We start from the raw sequence: 21,688 nt of genomic DNA, 5'->3' as shown, positions 1-21,688 counted from the left end.
GAGAAAGGACCTGAAAAAATATTTGAAGAGATAATAGCTGAAAACTACCCTAACATGGGAAAGGGAACAGTCACCGAAGTCCAGGAAGTGCAGAGAGTCCCAGACAGGATAAACCCAAGGAGGAACATGCTGAGACACATAGCAATCAAACTGACAAAAATTAAAGGCAAAGAAAAAATATTAAAAGCAACAAGGGAAAAATGAAAAATAACATACAGAGGAACACTGGTAAGGTTATCAGCTGATTACTCAGCAAATACTCTCCAGGCCAGAAGGGAGTGGCATGATATATTTAAAGTGAGGAAAGGATAGAACCCACAACAAAGAATACTCTACCCAGCAAAGCTCTCATTCAGATGTGATGGAGAAATCAAAAGCTTCACAGACAAGCAAAAGCTAAGAGAGTTCAGCACCACTAGACCAGCTTTGCAACAAATGCTAAAGGAACTTCTCTAGGTGAAAGAGACCAGCAACTTAAAACAACCTTGTACATATATAGACTGCTATATCAAAACCTCATGGGAACTGCGAAACAAAAGACTACAGTAGATACACACACAAAAAAAGAAAAAGCAACCCAAACACAACACTAAAGCTGGCCATCAAACCATAAGAGAAGAGAACAAAAGAGGAGGGGAAGCAAAAGACCTACAAAAACAAACCCAAAACATTAGGAAAATGACAATAGGGACATACATATCAATAATTACCTTAAACGTAAATGGATTAAATGCTCCAACCAAAAGACATAGACTGGCTGAATGGTTACAAAAACAATACATGTATATATGCTGTCTAAAGAGACCTACTTCAGACCTAGGGACACATACAGACTAAAAGTGAGGGGATGGAAAAAGATATTCCATGCAAATGGAAATCAATAGAAACCTGAAGTATCAATATTCATATCAGACAAAATAGACTTTAAAATAAAGACTGTAATAAACGAGACAAAGAAGGACACTACATAATGATCAAGGGGTCAATCCAAGAAGGAGATATAACAATTGTGAATATATATGCAACCAACATAAGAGCACCTCAATATACAGGGCAAATGCTAATGGCCATAAAGGAAGTTGACAGTAACACAATAATGGTGGGTGACTTTATTTTTTTTTTAACATCTTTATTTGAGTATAACTGTTTTACAATAGTGTGTTAGTTTCTCCTTTACAACAAAGTGAATCAGTTATACATATACATATGTTCCCATAACTCTTCCCTCTTGTGTGGTGGGTGACTTTAACACCCCTCTTTCATCAGTGGACAGATCTTCCAGATAGAAAATCAATAAGGAAACACAGGCCTTAAATGACACATTAGACCTGATGGATTTAATTGGTATTTATAGAGCATTCCATCAAAAGTAACAGAATACACATTCTTCTCATGTGCACGTGGAACATTCTCCAGGATTGACTACGTGCTGGGCCACAAAGCGAGCCTCGATAAATTTAAGAAAATTGAAATCATATCAAGCATCTTTTCTGACCACAACACTACTATGACATTAGAAATCAACTACAAGTAAAAAACACAAACACATGGAGGCTAAACAATATGCTACTAAACAACCAATGAATGGATCACTGAAGAAATCAAAAATACCTAGAGACAAATGAAAACAAAAGCACAGTGAGCAAAAACCTATGGGAAGCAGCAAAAGCAGAAAGAAACCCACACACCTATGGTCAATTAATCTACAACAAAGGAGGTAAGATGAAGCAATGGAGGAAAGACAGTCTCAGTAAATGGTGCTGGCAAAACTGGACAGCTACAAATTAAAAAATGAAATTAGAACACTCTCTAACACCATACACAAAAATAAACTCCAAATGGATTGAAGACCTAAGTGTAAGACCAGACAATATAAAACTCTTAGAGGAAAACATAGGCAGAACACTCTCTGACATAAATTGCAGCAATATCTTTTTCCATCCATCTTCCAGAGTAATGGAAATAAAAACAATAATAAACAAATGGGACCTAATTAAACTCAAAAGCTTTTGCACAGCAAAGGAAACCATTAACAAGACAAAAAGACAACCTGCAGAATGGGAGAAAATATTTGCAAACAATGTGACTTACAAGAGGTTAGTCTTCAAAATTTACAAATAGCTCATGCAGCTTAATATAAAAACAAACAACTCAATCAAAAAATGAGCAGAAGACCTAAATAGACATTTCTCCAAAGAAGACATACAGATGGCCAAGAGGCACATGAAAAGATGTGCAGCATTGCTAATTTAAACAAATGCAAATCAAAACTACAATGAGAAATCATCCCACACCAGTCAGAATTGCTAGCATCAAAAAATCCAGAAACAGTAAATGCTGGGGAGCACTGGAGAGAGGGAACTCTGTTGGTGGGAATGTAAATTGGTATAGCCACTGTGGAGAACAGTATGGAGGTTCCATAAAAAACTAAAAATGGAGTTATCATATGATCCTGCAATCCCACTCCTGGGCATATATCTGGAGAAAAACATGGTCCAAAAGGATACATGCACCCCAATGTTCATTGCAGCACTGTTTATAATAGCCAAGACATGGACACAACCTAAATGTCCATCAACAGATAAATGAATAAAGATGATGTGGTACATATATACAATGGAATATTACTCAGCCATTAAAAAGAATGAAATAATGCCATTTGCAGCAACATGGATGAACCTAGAGATTGTCATAATGAGTGAAGTCAGACAGAGAGACAAATATCATATGATACCACTTATATGTGGAATCTAAAAAAAAAAATGATACAAATGAACTTATTTACAAAATAGAAACAGACCCTCCGAGTTAGAGAAGGAACTTATGGTTACCAGAGTGAGGTGGTGGGAGGGATAGTTAGGGAGTTTGCGATTGATTGATTGTTAAAATGGATAACCAGGTTTCCCTGGTGGTGCAGTAGTTAAGAATCCACCTGCCAATGTGGATTGGGGACACGGGTTTGAGCCCTCATCCAGGAAGATCCTACATGCCATGGAGCAACTAAGTCCATGCACCACAACTACTGAGCCTGTGCTCTAGAGCCCGTGAGCCACAACTACTGAAGCCCGTATGCCTAGAGCCCATGCTCCACAACAAGAGAAGCCACTGCAATGAGAAGCCCGTGCACTGCAATGAAGAGTAGCCCCCGCTCGCCACAACTAGAGAAAGCCTGTGCACAGTAACAAAGACCCAACTCAGCCAAATAAATTTTTTAAAAATAAATGGATAACAAACCAGGACCTACTGTACAGCACAGGGAACTCTGCTCAATATTATGTAACTACCAAATGGGAAAATAATTTGAGATAGAATAGATACATGCATACATATAACTGATTCACTTTGCTGTACACCTGGAACTAACACAACATTGTTAATAAACTATACTCCAATATAAAATAAAAAGTTAAAATAAAATAAAATTTATATGGAACCACAAAACTCCCTGAATTCCCAAAGCAATACTGAGAAAAAAGAAGGAAGCTGGAGGCATAACACTTCCAGACTTCAGATAATACTATACAGTAATCAAAACAGCATAGTATTGGCATAAAAACAGACATATGGACCAATGGAACAGAATAAAGAGTCCAGAAATAAACGCACACACCTACAGTCAATTAATTTACAACAAAGGAGGCAAGAATATACATGAAGAAAAGACAGTCTCTTCAGCAAGTGGTTTTGGGAAAACTGGACAGCCACATATAAAACAATGACATTAGAACATTCCTTCACACCATATACAAAAACTCAAAGTGGTTTAAAGACCTAAATGTAAAACCTGAAACCATAAAACTCCTAGAAGACAAGATTTGCAGAACACACTTAGATAAAATCATAACAATATTTTCTTGGATCATTCTCCTAAAGCAAAAGAAATAAAAGCAAAGAAGCCCCCAACTGGGACCTACTTAAACTTAAAAGCTTTCACACAACAAAAGAAACCATCAACAAAACAAAAAGACAACCTACAGAATGGGAGAAAATATTTGCAAATGGTATGAAGAATGGGGTAATAATCAAAATATGTAATCAGAACATACAGCTCAATATCAAAAAAACAATTCAATTTAAAAATGGGCAGAAGACCTGAATAGACATTTTTCCAAAGAAGACATACATGTGGCTAACTGGCACATGAAAAGATGTTCAGCATTGCTAGTCACTAGAGAAATACAAATCAAAGCTATGAGATATTACCTCACATCTGTCAGAATAACTACCATCAAAAAGTCTACAAGTAACAAACATTGACAAGGATGTGGAGAAAAGGGAACCCTCATACACTGTTGGTGGGAATGTAAATTGGTGCAGCAAATGTGGAAAACAGTATGGAGCTTCCTCAAGAAACTAAAAATAGAACTATTATATGATCCAGCAATTCCACTGCTGGGTATATATCCAAAGAAAATGAAAACACAAATCAAAAAGATATACTACCCCCAATGTTTATAGCAGCATTATTTACAGTTTCCAAGATATTGAAACAACCTAAGTATCCATCAACAGATGAATGGATAAAGAAGATGCGGTATGTATATATACAATGGAATATTACTCAGCTGTAAAAAAGAATGAAATTCTTCCATTTGCATGTGAATGAACCTAGAGAGTATTATGTTTAGTGAAAAAGTCAGACAAAGACAAATACTCTATGTTATCACTTACATGTGGAATCTAAAAGCTAAAACAAATGAATGTATATAATAAAACAGAAACAGACCTACAGATATAGAGAACAAGCTAGTGGTTACCAGTGGAGAGTGGGAAAAGGGGAGGGATAAGATAAGAATAAAGGATTAAGAGACACAAACTACTATGAATAAAATAGACAAGCAACAAGGATATATTGTACAGCACAGTGAAATACAGTCATTGTTTTGTAATAACATTAAATGGAGTATAATATTTAAAAATAATGAAAATAATACAATATTATAAATCAACTATACTTCAGTAAAAAAGAAACAAATTGGAACATATTAGGCTATCAATTATAGGTGTCAATTTTAATTTTTATTATAGTTATTTTGATATCAAAGATCATTTTCATTATTTCCTTTATACTTTTATTTGATTTTCATTGAGTTCTAGTGGCAGTTTCATAATGGAGTATATAAAGTAATTTAAAATATACTCCTTTGCTTATTCTCTTTTAGGACTTTTGCATGGCTTGGAAACAGGAATCAGAATTTACAAAGAGAGATAGAGCTGCTAGAGTCATTCAGAAGGCCTGGAAAAGTTTCCTTGTGAGTTTATTTCAGTTTTTTGCAGCTTTATTGAGATGTAATTGATACATCATATAGTTCACCTGTTTAAAGTATACAATTCAGGGACTTCCCTGGTGGTCCAGTGGTTAAGACTTCGCCTTCCAATGCAGGGGGTGTGGGTTCGATCCCTGGTTGGGGAACTAAGATCCCACATGGCTTGTGGCCAAAAAACCAAAACATAGAACAGAAGCAATATTGTAACAAATTCAATAAAGACTTAAAAAAATAATAAAGTATACAATTCAATAGCTTTTAGTACATTAAAGAGTTGTATATCACCCTTTGCTTTATAAGTAGACATTTTTTTAAGTTTCAAAGAGTTTACATTAATTAGTTATCTCATTAACCTCACTAATATTTATTGAATTTCTGATCTGGGCCAGGCACTTTAATAATGGCTACTATGAGCAAAAGTATCACTAACTGGCTTATTTGGATTTTACCTCTAAAAATTTTATATCTTGGCTCTGGAATCAGGTTTGTGAGCAAGTGTTAGGGATATATTCACTCATTTAATATTTATTCAGTACCTACTCTTGAGGATGTAAAGTATATCTGGATTAATGTAGTAGTTTCTCACCATGCTCTAGTGTGAGTAGAACTAGTCTCCTTATCCAACAAGGAATATTCCAAGTTGATTTACTGGGTTAAGTGAGAGCCAAGAGGTGAAATGACTTCTCTCTTTTCTCTAGGATAGCATAAACACTCTGTCTGTGTGTGAAGTGGTATGGCTCTCTTTCTAGCACACAAAAATACCTTTATATCAGATAATGATGTCTTGAAAAATAATTTCCATTGTTTGCCTATGCTGGGGCACAACTACTGATTTCCAACACTAAAAAAAAAGAATTTCCTTTAAAATCTACTATTCCTTTGTTGGTTTCTAACAGCATACTTGTCATCTAGGCTTAAGCTTTTCTGTCATTTGTAACTTCTTCTCTCCCACATTCAAATCCAATCAGCCACATACCTTTGAACACCTGTTATGTTCCTGACACTGTGCTAGGCATTTTACAATACATCCTTGTGTTTAAGGAGCTTCAGTAGAGAAGCCATGTATATAAACAAACGTGGGTGTGTGTATTTTAACAAGGTAGTAGATTGAGCACACATTTTCACTGTCTATCCCTCTAGAACACAACTGAAGTGACAATGTATAGAAAGTTAACCCATAACAGAGAGAAGGGAGTTCATGAGCAAATAGGAAATTTTATCTCATACGAAAAATAAATGGTAGTATCCTGTTGGACATATCTATGTAGAAGACTTGCCTATACATACCTTAAAGAGGCACTAGTGAGATAGCTCGTTTGTCATTGGAACCCTAGAAAAGATATCAATTAGGATTTAGCAATTGAAAAAGGCTAAAAGGAGAATGACTATAGACAATGGGGTTAATCGAAGGTCTGTACATGGAATAGCTGTGCCAGTTGTCTCCACTGTCACTTCAAGACCCAAAGCTATAGGCAGGTGGATATTTATTATTAGTCAAAAATCTATTGGTAGAAGGACATTTACCATTGTGCATAAGAGAAACAAACCCAGAGTAGCCCACAGCTTTGGAAAGATGGCAGAGGTAGAGTCAAGAAAAAAGATCCTTTTGGTTCCAGAAAATCTCCTGAAAAAGAGGAAGGCTTATCAGTTCCTCAAAGCCACTCAGGCAAAGCAGGTGCTTTTGCAAAGGAAGGAGCAGGGGAAAGGAGAAAAACTCAAGTTTAAGCAACTAGAATGGTTCCTACATGAGTCCTGGCGGCAACTACGTGACAGGGTGCAACTCAGACAACTAGAAGTGAAACCTCATGGCTTGGAAGTGCCAGATAAACACTCCTTGGCCTTTGTTGTACACATCCAGATGATTAATGGGGTGAGTTTACTGGTGCAGAGGACCATTGCAAGACTTGGCCTGAATAAGATTTTCAGTGGTGTCTTTATGAAAGTAACCCTTTAAACCATAAAAACACTTCATATAGTGGAACCTTATGTGACTCGGGGATTTGCAAATCTGAAGTCTGCTCAGGAACTCATCTTTAAATGTGGACAAGCCAAGGTCAAGAATAAAATCTTCACACTGACAGACAACACAGTGATTGGGGAGCACCTGGAGAAGTTTGGTGTCATTTGCTTGGAAGACCTCATTCATGGAGTTGCCTTCCCAGGGAAGGATTTTCAGGTGATCTCAGGGTTCTTGTGCCCTTTGCAACTCTCAGTAGCCCATCATGCTACCAAGAATAGAGGGGACTTCCTCAAGGAAGGGGGTTCACCTGGCTGTCAAGGTGAATGCATCAATCGACTCATCTGACAGCTGAACTAAACCCAGAATATCTGAAAGCACAATGCATTGGAAGCATGTGTTTTTGTTTTATGGAATTGTTACCTATTATCTTCAAGGAAGACTATTTTCTGCTTTATCTTCAGAAACTGGAGGTGAAAGGTCAGGAAAAAGATGATGATGTTCATAGAAGGCACTTTTTTTTTTTTTTTTTTTTTTTTTGAGGTACAATGTTGTGGTCTCTCCCATTGTGGAGCCCAGGCTCCGGACATGCAGGGTCAGCAGCCATGGCTCACGGACCCAGCCGTTCCATGGCATGTGGGATCTTCCTGGACCGGGGCATGAACCCACATCCCCAGCATCGGCAGGTGGACTCTCAACCACTGTGCCACCAGGGAAGCCCCACAGCAGGCACTTTTCATCCCACCTCACTTCCAAGGAAAAGTTCCTGTGTGTTTTCTGTGATGACCACCATCCACCATTGAAACCAGCAAAGATTCACTCCATGGAGACAGGAGTCCTGTTTTATCACATCTTCTATCCTGGGGTTTAATATTGGTGAATGAATACCCAAGCATGAATACAAGACAGCAATGAACCAAGCCCAGGGCCTTGTTTTGGAAAGAAGCACACAAAAACAATGCTCTCTGCTATGAGTCCATGTTCTAACTTCAGTGACAGCTTGGCAAGCTCTCAGATGTGACTGTCTCTAGGTGTATCTGGTAACTTCCTTATCCTTGCCTGCAATTGGCTTAGTGCATTTCTCTAGCTCAAAATTTTAACCTACTCTTGGATCTATGAGACGGATGGACACTTTCCCCAGCCAAATGGGTTGTTTCCTGTTAAGAACATGGTGGTAGATTGCTGAACCCCTGTACCATTTATGACTCAGGGAAATGCCCCCCATTTATTTCTGCTGGGCTTCAAGATGGAATTTTCTGGTTTCCCTGATGATCAGTCCTCTTCTTAAAACCCAAATCAGAAGCTGAAAAAGAATGGATATATGTATATGTATAACTGATCCACTTTGCTGTACACCTGAAACTAACACAACATTGTAAATCAACTATAACACAACATAAATAAAAATTAAAAAACAAAACTAGGGACTTCCCTGGCAGTCCCGTGGTTAGGACTCTGTGCTTCCAATGCAGGGGGTGCGGGTTCGATCCCTGGTCAGAGAACTAAGATCTCATATGCTGTGCAGTAGCACAGCCTCCCCCAACAAAAAAAAAAAAAAAAAGAAAAAGAAAAAGAAACAAACCCTGAAGGATTATCTCTTTAAAAAATTTACATGAACTATCTGGGAAAGCTAGTTCTAGCATGGATTTGGTACTCAGCAGTAAAACCCTCTTAATTTTAGTATTTGAGAGATGCCTTGCTTAATTGTTGGCTACCTGATCATACTTCTCTAAGAAGTCTGTTGATTAACTTATTCCACCCACTTCACAAAGCTCCAAGGCAATCTTCCCCATGAGTGTGAACAGTGGAAAACTGGAGACTTACACAAAAGCACAGGATACTTACACTAGCTCCCTAGAAAAATTGACACAGACCTTCATTCGTCACTACTAATGGACAATCACCTAACATTTAAGGAAAACCAATGATGTAGAAACAGAAAGAAAAGAAAAATAAATAACAGAATCTGAAGGAAATAAAAATGGTAATCAATTTAGCTTAGATCAGTATGTTGAATGGTTCTAGGAAGGTTGTATCTGGAGACTAAATAGTACCCCATGCACTAGAAGGTATGACTGAGAAGTTGAATTTAAAAAGAGGTTAGAGGGAGGTGGAGTCAAGATGGTGGTGTGGGAAGATGTGGAGTTAACATCTCCCCACAACTGGGGTGCCTGCCAGCAGCTGGTGGGAGACTCTGACACCCAAGGAGACAGGAGGAACCCCAAAGTGAACCAGTAGGACATAGGGGGACTGATGGGGGGAGGAGAAGTGGAGGCCAGACAGAATCAGCACCCCAGAAGCTGGGGAGATCAGGAGAGGCAGGGAGGAGGGACTCTCTGGGAAGAGTGGGAGAGGACCAGAAGGTGATTGCCTGGCCCACTCAAGCCCAGGAAGCCTGCTGGGCTCCCAGGAGAGGTCCCCTGCCATGCCTGGGACCCTTCTGTTCCTTGAGCCTAAGCCCCACTCTCCACAGCCCCCAGGGCCTTTTCCAGCCCTGTAGGTCCTGAGCATTGGCCCCACCCACCACCCAAACCTCACACTTGCTTAAGCCCCACCCTCCACAGCCAAGGCCTGCGCCTCTCTCCCTTTTTTTTCTTTTCCCTCTTCTTTTTTACTATTGTGGTACTGATGTACCTTCTGGTTGTTGATTCTTCTGTATTTTTATTTTTATATTCTTCCTAACATATCTGTTAGTTTCTTAGTCTAATTTTATTTTTTACTTTGTTGTTGCTTTTTTTTTTTTTTGCCAGCCCAGGTGGCTTGCAGGATCTTAGTTCATGAGCCCAGAGCCAGCCAAATCTCCTAAGGTGGGAGCTCCAAGTCCGAACCACTGGACTAACAGAGAACCTCAGACCCCAGGGAATATTCATAGGAGTGAGGTCTCATGGAGCTCCTCATCTCAGCACCAAGACCCAGCTCTACCCAATAGCCTACAAACTCCAGTGTTGGAAGCCTCAGGCCAAACAACCAGTAAGACAGAAACGCAATCCCACTCATTTAAAAAAAAAAAAAAAAAAGAGAGAGAGAGATGGCAAAAAAATATGTCACAGATGAAGGAGCAAGGTAAAAACCTACAGGACCAAATAAATGAAGAGGAAATAGGCAATCTACCTGAAAAAGAATTCAGAGTAATGATAGTAAAGATGATCCAGAATTTCGGAAATAGAATGGAGGCACAGGCTGAGAAAATACAAGAAATGTTTAACAAAGATCTACAAGAACTAAAGAACAAACAAACAGAGATGAACAACACAATAACTGAACTGAAAAATACACTAGAAGGAATCAATAACAGAATAAAGGAGGCAGAAGAACGAATAAGTGAGCTGGAAGACAAAATAGTGGAAATAACTGCCAAGGAGCAGAATAAAGAAAAAAGAATGAAAAGAATTGAAGACAATCTCAGAGGCCTCTGGGACAACAATAAACACACCAACATTCGAATTATAAGGGTCCCAGAAAAGAAGAGAGAAAGAAAGGGCCTGAGAAAATATTTGAAGAGATCATAGTTGAAAACTTCCGTAACATAGGAAAGGAAATAGTCACCCAAGTCCAGGAAGCACAGACAGTCCCATACAAGATAAACCCTAGGAAAAACACACCAAGACACATGTTAATCAAACTAAGAAAAAATAAATTCAAAGAAAATATATTAAAAGCAGAGTTTTTTCTGTAATTTAAAATATTTTTATCAGAGTACTTTGTGTACTTCTTTAAAATAAGTAAAATAATGTAAAAGAACTTACACTAGAAAGCAAGTCTTTACCCCATCTCACTACCTTTCACCTTCATACTCTAAAAGCAACCACTTTTATCTATCTTTTTGTTTTAGATCTTCTAGTCACTAGTTCCATGCTTCAAAATAATACGCTTATTATATTTTACTTACCAACTTTCGAAGTTATCTGTTGACTTTCTGCAAATATGATTAAAAATTTACCTTACTTATCCTCCAAAACCCTACTTACCTCCTCCCTGAGTATCATAAGTCATTGTTTTAATTCCTCTGTTTCTTACCTTGCTGCTTCAAAGACCTTTGTTTCTTGTTCCATCATGCTAACAAAGGATCACTTGACTCCTCATTATATATGATGAGGATATAAATATCCCTATCCTGTTCTTCACATATCTTCCAGTATTGAAATTCCCAAGTTCCATCACCTCTCCCTTGTCAATATTCACTTGGAGGAGTTTTTCAAATATCCTGAATACAAATCCTTTATTGCAATATAAAATATCATCTTCCAGGGTACCTCACTTCCCTCTTAAAGGTGTTTTTGCTGTCTTTAATTTTAATAAGATCCAGTTTATCACTTGTTCTTTATGGTTAGTGCTGTCTGTGTCCATTTAAGAAGTGTTTATGTAGAAGGTACTGTCATCAAGATGATGTCAAAAGTCCAGGTCCCCCAGTATTCCAGGACGTTTCTTGGGAGGTGCACTCAGGTCTTGCCTCATGAGGACCACTGGGGGAATCTGCAGGGCTTGACCACTGGGGATTTGATAGAGACAGAGGAAAGAGGGGGAGGGCTGACAGCAACCTGTGCTCAGATCTTGGCAGTTTGCATTACCGCTTACAGCAATACCTGAGCAGAGATCTCAGCCAGGCTCTGCCCATCTGCAGAGCTGAGCCAGTGGCCCCATCTAGCCAGGGAGCTCAGTTGGCAATTCTACCTGATATGGGTCCCAAATCAAAGGGCTTTACTGACTACAGAACCTGTTTTATGGCCACACTTAGGCAAGGAAGCAAATTCGCAGTCCCACACAATTTATGAGCATAGTCTTCAGTCCTGCCAACCAGGAAGCCTAGCCAGTCATAGAGCCCAGTAACAGATCCAAGCCTATGGCCCTGCCTAATTACTGAGTACAAACTGCAGCCAGGGACTTCCCTGGTTGTGCAGTGGTTAAGAATCCACCTGCCAATGCAGCGGACACGGGTTCGAGCCCTGGTCCGGGAAGATCCCACATGCCGCGGAGCAACTAAGCCCATGTGCCACAACTACTGAGCCTGTGCTCTAGAGCTCGTGAGCCACAACTACTGAGCCTGAGTTCCACAACTACTGAGCCCGCACACCTAGAGCCAGAGCTCCACAACAAGAGAAGACACTGCAAGGAGAAGCCCACACACTGCAACGAAGAGCAGCCCCTGCTTGCTGCAACTAGAGAAAGCCCGCGTGCAGCAACGAAGACCCAACACAGCCAAAAATAAATAAATAATTTTTTTTTTTTTTTTTTGTGGTATGCGGGCCTCTCACTGTTGTGGCCTCTCCCGTTGCGGGGCACAGGCTCCGGATGCGCAGGCTCAGCGGCCATGGCTCACGGGCCCAGCCGCTCCGCGGCATGTGGGATCTTCCCGGACCGGGGCACGAACCCGTATCCCCTGCATCGTCAGGCGGATTCTCAACCACTGCGCCACCAGGGAAGCCCAATAAATTTATTTTTTAAAAAACCTTTTAAAAAACTGTAGCTAAGGGGAGCCTAGCCAGTGACTCCACCCAAATGCAGAGCACAGCCTATGACCCCACCCAGCTAGGGACCCTGGACCCCACCCAACCAAGGAGCACAGTCTCTAGACCCCCCACAACTGCATGATATAGCTGGAGGCCCTGCCCAACTAGAGAGCCTGGCCAGTGACCACCCCCAACAGAGGAGCACACCCAGCAGCTTACCCCATCACAAAACTCAGCCTACAGCTTTGCCCAACTTTGGGGCAAAGCCTATGGCCCTACCTGATCACAGAACACAGCCTGTGGCTGCATCCAACCACAAAGCCTTGCCTGTAGCCTTGCCCGAACATGAAGTCTGGCCAGCAGCATCATCTGGTAAGAGAGCACATCCTGAGGCCTCACCTAACCAGGAGTTATTGCAGAGCCCAGCCTGCAGCCCTGCTCAGTTGCAGAGTCCAGCCAGTCGCACCTCCCTGCCAGGGAACACAGCCTATGACTTGGCCTAACCAGAGGTGATTGCAGAGCCCAGCTAGTAACCCTGCCTGAAAACAAGTAAGCCATCATGCCCACCCGAGAACATGGGCAGTGACCTCACCCAAATTGACACCCCAATAGCAAGCCTCCACCTGCCCATGGATGCTACCAGATGACCCATCCATTACCCCAAGCTGAGCTAACCGATGAAAGTCTTTCTCTGCTGAAGGGAACCTCTAGAGTCTGGAAGAAAAGACCACTTACTCAGATGCACAGATACCAAAGTAAACATGACACCACCAAAAGAAACTAATAAAGCTCAAATAATTTACTCAAAATATAGGTCTGTGAACTGTCTAACAAAGAATTCAGAATAATCCTCTTGAGGAAATTCATGAAACTACAAGAACATGTAGACAGACAACTACATGAAATTGGGAAAAAAATACATGAACAAAATGAGAAGCTCAACAAAGAATAAAAGCTATCCTCCAAAAAGCCAAAAAGACATCCTAGATCTGAATAATAAAAAAACTGAGCTAAAGAATTCCAACAGCAGACTTGATCAAAAAGACAAGAGATAAGTGCCGGCAAGGATGTGGAAAAAAGGGAATCTTGTACACTCTTGGTGGGGATGTAAACTGGTACCACCACTATGGAAAGCAGCATGGACATTATTCAAAAAATAAAATAAAAAATAGAGCTACCATATGATCCAGCAATTTCACTTGTGGATAATTTTCTGAAGGAAATGAAATCACTACCTCAAAGAGACAGCTGCATCCCCATGTTCATTGCAGCATATCTACACTAGCCAAGACATAGAAACATCCTAAGTATCTGTTGACAGATGAATGGATAAAGAAAATGTGATAATGTTTTATATATTATATTATATATAACATTTAATATTAGTATAGCATATTAATATTATTTATAATGGAATATTATTCAACCATGAGAAGGAAGGGAATCCTGCCATTTGTAACAACATGAATGGATCTGGAGGGCACTATGCTAAATGAAATAAGTCAGGCAGAGAAAGATGAATTCTGTATAATGTATGCTCTCATTTATATGTGGAACCAAAAAAACCCTGGACTCTTAGATATAGGGGGTATGTTGAGCTGGAAGGGGCGGTGGGGGTGTAGGGGAGGGATGAGTGAAGATCATCAAAAGGTACAAACTTCCAGTTATAAGATTAATATGTTCTAGGAATGTAACGTACAGCATTGTGACTCTCGTTAACAGTATTGTGTTAAATAATTGAAAGTTGCTAAGAGAGTAGATCTTAAAATTTCTTACCACACACACAGTAAATGGTAATTATGTGAGGTGAAGGATGTGTTAACTAAATTTTTGTGGTAATCATTTCACTATATATGTAGATCAAATCATCATGTTGTATACTTTAAATTTACACAATGTTATATGTCAGTTATGTCTCAATAAAGATGCAGAGGAGTTAGAAATATTTGTTTAACCTAAAGTCAGAAGATATTTTCCTTATGTTTCTTCTAGAGGCTTAGTTGTTTAGTTTCACATTGAGATCTGGTATCCATCTCCAACTAATGTTTGTGTATGATAACAGGGACAAAGGTCATTTTTTTTCCTTATGGATAATCAAACTACCAGGTATCTTTTATTGAAAAATACCATCTTTCCACAATAAATTGCAGTGGTACCTTTGTAAAGTCATGAAATCATATATGTGAACTGTTTCTATAGTTTCTACTCTTGCATTGGACTATTTGTCTATATTTGGGTTAACATGACATTGTCTTAATCTGTAGCTTTATAATAAGAGTGGATATATGGTAATACAATCCTCTAACTTTGTTCTTCAAGATTATTTTACCTATTTTAGGACTTTTGCATTTCCATATAAACATTGGAATCAACTTATTTTAATTTCTAAAAAATATTTGTTGACATAATTGGGATTGCATTAAATCAATTGATCAATTTGGGGAGAACTAATATCTTACTATGCTGATGGTTTTTTTTTTAACGTGGCATATCTCTTCATTTATTTATATCTTCTTTAATTCCTCTCCATAATGTTTTGTAGTTTATAGTGTAGTTTATAGTTTTGTAGTGTATAGTCTTATACATCTTTCATTTGATTTCTAGGTTATTTGGCTTTGTATGCTAAAGTAAGTGGTGTTATTTATTAAATTTTATTATCTAACTGTTCATTTCTAGTTTATATAAATATTTATTTTTATATACTGGACATTACTGGGCAATAATAAGTGTAAATATACTGGACAATAAGTGTAAATATACACTTATTATTTCTAATTGCTTTTTTTTTTAAACATCTTTATTGGAGTATAACTGTTTTACAATAGTGTGTTAGTTTCTCCTTTACAACAAAGTGAATCAGTTATACATATACATATGTTCTCATATCTCTTCCCTCTTGCATCACCCTCCCTCCCACCCTCCCTATCCCACCCCTCTAGGTGGTCACAAAGCACAGAGGTGATCTCCCTATGCTATGCGGCAGCTTCCCACTAGCTATCTAATTTACATTTGGTAGTGTATATATGTCCCTGCCACTCTCTCACTTCGTCACATCTTACCCTTCCCCTTCCCCATATCCTCAAGTCCATGCTCTAGTAGGTCTGTGTTTTATTCCCGTCCTATCACTAATCTCTTCATGACATTTCTTTTCTTAGATTCCATATACATGTGTTAGCATACAGTATATGTTTTTCTCCTTCTGACTTACTTCACTCTGTATGACAGACTCCAGGTCTATCCACCTCATTAAAAATAACTCAGTTTCATTTCTTTTTATGGCTGAGTAATATTCCATTGTATATGTGCCACATATTTTGTGGTACGCGGGCCTCTCACTGTTGTGGCCTCTCCCGTTGCAGAGCACAGACTCCGGATGCACAGGACCAGCAGCCATGGCTCACGGGCCTAGCTGCTCTGCGGCATGTGGGATCTTCCCGGACTGGGGCACGAACCCATGTCCCCTACATCAGCAGGCGGACTCCCAACCACTGTGCCACCAGGGAAGCCCTCTAATTGCTTTTTAATAGGTCCTTTCAGATTTTTAAAAAAGATTTTATTGAAGTATAATTGATTTACAGTGTTGTGTTAATTTCTGCTATACAGCAAAGTGACTCAGTTATACATATATATATTCTTTTTCATATTCTTTTCCATTATGGTTTGTCACAGGATGTTGAATATAGTTCCCTGTGCTATACAGTGGCACCTTGTTGTTTATCCATCCTATATATCATAGTTTGCCTCTGCTAATCCCAAATTCCCATTCCTTTCCTCCCCTACCCCACCTCCCCCTTGGCAACCACAAGTCTGTTCTCTGTATTGGTGAGTCTGTTTCTGTTTTGTAGATATGTTGATTTATATTGAATTTTAGATGCTACATATAGGTGATATCATATGGTATTTGTCTTTCTCTTTCTGACTTACTTTGCTTAGTTTGATAATCTCTAGATCCATCCATGTTGCTGTAAATGGCATGAATTCATTGTTTTTTGGTATTTTTAAAAATTCATTGTTTTTAATGGCTGAGTATCTTTCAGATTTTCCACTTAATCATGTCATCTTTGCATGAAGACTTTCATTTTTCCTTTGCAAACTTTATACCTGTTATTTCTTGTTCTTGCTTTTTTGCACTGACTAGACCCTCCAGCACAATACTCAAAAGAATTATGAACATTCTTGTCTTTTTCCTGAACACAGAGAGAAGGCATATAATATTCCACTGTAAGCTAAGATGTTATCTGTAATTTTTTGTAGAAACTCATTATCTGTTTAAGGAAGTTAACTTAATTCCTCATTTGCTAAGATTTTTATTCTTGTTTTTATGAAAATTCTGGGTATTGAATTTGATCAAATGTTTTTGCTGCTCCTAAATGGTCATATGGTCTCCTTCATTCTCTTTACGTGGTAAATTACATTCATTGATATTCAAATGTTAAACCAACCTTGCATTCCTGGAATAAACTCCACTTTATCCTGATTGTTACCCTTTTGATATATCCTGGATTTGATTTGCTAAGCATTGGCTTAGGATTTTCTGCATATTTATTTTTAAATTCAATTTTTCTTTGTTGTAATGTCCTTGCCAGGTTTTGTATCAGTATTATGCTGGTCTCCTAAAAGGAATTGGGAAGTATTTCTTCTTTTTCATTATCTCTAAGAGTTTGTGTGATTGGTATTATTTTTTCTATAAATGTTTGGAATAACACATTAGCAAAGCCATGTGTGCTAGGAGTTTTTCATATAGAAAGGTTTTTAATTATGAGTTCCATTTCTCTAATAATACAGGACTATTCAGATGTGTGTTTCTTCTTGTACCCATTTTTATAAACTACTTTTTCAAGGAATTTGTCCATTTTGTTTGTTTGTTTTTATTTAGGTATAATTGACATATAACATTATATTAATTGCAAGTGGGCAACATAATCATTCAAAATTTGTATATATTGTGAAATAATCACCACAATAAGTCTAGGTAACATCTGTCACCATACATAGTTACAAAAATTTTTTTTCTTGTGATGAAGACTTTTAAGATTTACTCTCTTAGTAACTCTCAAATATTCAATACAGTACCATTAACTATAATTCACCATGCTTTACATTACACCCCATGACTTAATTATGCTATAACTGGAAGTTTGTACCTTTTGACCCCCTTCACCAATTTCTCCCACCCCCACCCCCCACCTCTGGCAATAATCATTTTGTTCTTTTTATCTATGAGCTTATTGTTGTTGTTGTTTAAATTCCACATATAAGTAAGATCATATGGTATTTGCCTTTCTCTGACTTATTTCACTCAGCATAATGTTCTCAAATTCTACCCATGTAGCTGCAAATGGAAAGATTTTATTATTTTTTATGGCTGAATAGTATTCTGTTATATATATATACATATATATGTGTATGTATGTATATATATATATATATATATATATATATATATATATATATATATATATATATATGTCACATCTTCTTTATCCATCAATGAGCACTTAGGTTGTTTCCATACTTGACTCATGAAAATAATGCTGCAATGAACATGGGGGTGCATATATCTTTTTGAATTAGTGTTTTTGTTTTCTTTGGATAAATACCCAGAAGTGGAATTGCTAGATCACATGGTAGTTCTACTTTTTATCTTTTGAGGAATCTCCATACCATTTTTCATACTGGCTGAACCAATTTCCATTCATACAAACAATGCAGAAGCATTTCCTTTTCTCCACATCTTTGCCAGCACTTGTTATTTCTTGTTTTTTTGATAATAACCATTCTAACAGGTTTGAAGTGACATCTTGTTGTGGCTTTGATTTGAATTAAGGAATTTGTCCATTTTGTTTAAATTGTCAAATCTATTTTGGCCAAAATTTGTTTATAATCTCCTTTCATTATCCTTTTAATGTCTGTAAGATTTGTAGTGGTATTGTTAATAAGTGTTTTCTCTTCATTTCTCTACATCTATATTTCTAGGAGTTTATCAATTTTATTAATCTTTTTAAAAAAACTGATTTTTGGCTTTGTTGGTTTTCTCTATTTTAGCTTTATTTTCTATTTCATTGATTTCCAATCTTATCTTTATTGTTTTTTCTTTCATTCTGGGGCTTTGATTTGCTGTTCTTTTTCAAAGTTCTTGGGATGGAAAATTAGATCTTAGATTTTCAACTTTTATTCTTTTTATAATATATGTATTTTGAACTATTAAAGTTCTCCCTTCAGCATTTCTTTAGATTTATCCACACAAGTTTTGATATGTCATATAATTTTTACCTCAGCTTGGAATATTTCATAATTTTCAATGTAATTTTTAGAACCACATTGATTAATGACTAAATATTTAGTAATTTTCTAGTTATCTTTTTATTATTGATTTCTGGTTTAATTCCACTGCAGCCAGACAACATACTTTAAATGGTTTTAATAACTCAAAACTTGCTTGGTACAGAAAAATTCTATTTTGATAAATGTTCCATGTGATCTTGAGAAAAAAATGTATGCTTCCATCAGTTAGGTCAAGTTTGTTAATTATGTTGTTCAAATCTTTCATAGCTGTCTTAGTCTGTTTGGGCTGCCATAACAAACTATTATAGGCTGGGTGGATTATAAACAACAGAAATTTATTTATTATAGTTCTGGAGGCTAGGAATTCCAAAATCAAGGCACTAGCAGACTTGGTACCTGTTGAGAACCTGCTTCCTTGTTCTTGTTATGTCCTCACATGTTGGAAGGAATGAGTGATCTCTCTGAGCCTTGTTTTTTTCTTTTAAATTAGTTTTATTAGTTACCTATTTTATACAAATTAGTGTGTATATGTCAATTCCAATCTCCCAATTTATCCCATCACCACCACCACCCTCCCCGTTGTCCCCGCTTTGTGTCCATACATTTGTTCTCTGCATCTGTGTCTCTTTCTGGCTTGCAAACCAGTTCATCTGTACCATTTTTCTAGATTCCACATATATGCATTAATATACGATATTTGTTTTTCTCTTTCTGACTTACTTTACTCTCTATGACAGTCTCTAGGTCCATCCACATCTCTACAAATGACCCAGTTTCATTCCTTTTTATGACTGAGTAATATTCCATTGTATATATTTACCACATCTTCTTTATCCATTCGTCTGACTGAGCCCTTTTTTATAAGGGCACTAATCCCATTCATGAGGGCTTTACCCTCATGACCTAATCATCTCCCAAAGGTCCAGCCTCCTCCTACCATCACCTTGAGGGTTAGAATTTCAATATGAATTTTGGAGCGACAGAAACATTTAGTCTATAGCAGGAGACTTACTAATTTTTTGCCTATTTGTTCTATCAGTGCTTGAGAGAAGTATGTTAAAGTTTTCCATTATGATTAGGGATTCATTTATACTCCTGGTAATTGTGTTAATGTTACCTTTATATATTTTGAAGTAACGTTGTTAGGTACATATCAGCTCAAGATTGTTACATCTTATTGTTGAGTCAAACCTAATCAATATGAAATATTGTTTCTTATATTTTCCAAAATTTTTGCCTTAAAGTCTATTTTATTTTGTATTGATAAAGTTACCTTAGTTTAATTTTGGTTAGTGTTTGCATGGTACATTTTCTTATTCTGTTACTTTCTAACTTTTTGCATCCTTTGTAAACAATACAGAGCTGGATCTAATTTTGGTTAGTCTTAAATAATCATTGTCTTTTAATTAGCATGGTTAGATCATTTATATTTATTATAATTATGGTATTTGTTTAGTTTAAGTCTACCATATTGCTGTTGCTTTTCTACTTATCAACTGTTCTTCATGTATTTTTTCCTGTTTCCCATTTCTTTGTATTATTTAAATGATTTAATATATCATTATTTTCTTCTGTATTAACTTTTTGGTTATTTTGATTGATTTAAGATGTTCATAAATTATTTGCTACTCTTTATGTTGAGAGGTTAGGGGCAATCTTCTTCCTTTTATTTAGGCTATTTTAGGCTTGCTTTACCACTAAAACCAATAAAATAGAACATGACATTCTGGGACCTCTAAGTTTAGGTAATAAATATGGAGAACAGTACGGAGGTTCCTTAAAAAACTACAAATAGAACTACCATACGACCCAGCAATCCCACTACTGGGCATATACCCTGAGAAAACCATAATTCAAAAAGAATCATGTACCACAATGTTCACTGCAGCTCTATTTACAATAGCCAGGACATGGAAGCAACCTAAGTGTCCATTGACAGATGAATGGATAAAGAAGATGTGGCACATATATACAATGGAATATTACTCAGCCATAAAATGAAACAAAATTGAGTTATTTGTAGTGAGGTGGATGGATCTAGAGTCTGTCATACAGAGTGAAGTAAGTCAGAAAGCAAAAAACAAATACCGTATGCTTACACATATATATGGAATCTAAAAGAAAAAAATATGTATATATATAAAATATATGTATATATATATATGCATATGTATGTATATATACATATATATGGTTCTGAAGAACCTAGGGGCAGGATAGGAGTAAAGACGCAGATGTAAAGAATGGACTTGAGGAAATGGGGAGGGGGAAGGGTAAACTGGGACGAAGTGAGAGATTGGCATGGACTTATATGTACTACCAACTGTAAAATAGATAGCTAGTAAGAAGCAGCCACATAGCACAGAGAGATCAGCTCAGTGCTTTGTGACAACTTGGGGGTGGTATAGGGAGGGTGGGAGGGAGACGAAAGAGGGAGAAGATATGGGGATATATGTATATGTATAACTGATTCACTTTGTTATAAAGCAGAAACTAACACACCATTGTAAAGCAATTATACCCCAATAAAGATGTTAAAAAAATAAAAATAAAGCAGTGCCCAGCTTAAAAAGAAAAAAAAAAAAAAAAAAAGCATTGCAGGGGGCCCAGGCTCAATCCCTGGTCAGGGAACTAAGATCCTGAAAGCTGCGTGGTGTGGCCATAAAAAAGAAACATTGCAGTGTCCATGTCTGTGTCATGGAATGCTCATTCTGGATGAAGCCAGCCACAAG

At 37.4% G+C, this 21,688-nt stretch overlaps 1 protein-coding gene and 1 pseudogene across 1 annotated transcript in view; both read left to right on the top strand.

Annotated features, from left to right (window-relative positions):
- The first annotated feature begins 5,171 nt into the window (after positions 1–5,171).
- C7H11orf65 (chromosome 7 C11orf65 homolog) overlaps positions 5,172–21,688 on the top strand; it is an 81,311-nt gene continuing 64,794 nt past the window's right edge. The window contains exon 1 of the mRNA XM_059068276.1: positions 5,172–5,252. Coding sequence (XP_058924259.1) covers positions 5,172–5,252 — 81 coding nt within the window. The remainder of the gene's footprint in view (positions 5,253–21,688) is intronic.
- LOC131759319 (large ribosomal subunit protein uL30-like) lies at positions 6,841–7,572 on the top strand (annotated as a pseudogene).

Source organism: Kogia breviceps, chromosome 7, assembly GCF_026419965.1.
Source record: "Kogia breviceps isolate mKogBre1 chromosome 7, mKogBre1 haplotype 1, whole genome shotgun sequence".
Lineage (NCBI taxonomy): Eukaryota > Metazoa > Chordata > Mammalia > Artiodactyla > Physeteridae > Kogia > Kogia breviceps.
Note: the sequence above shows the minus strand (reverse complement) of the source record. Positions and strands in the feature narration are given on the sequence as shown.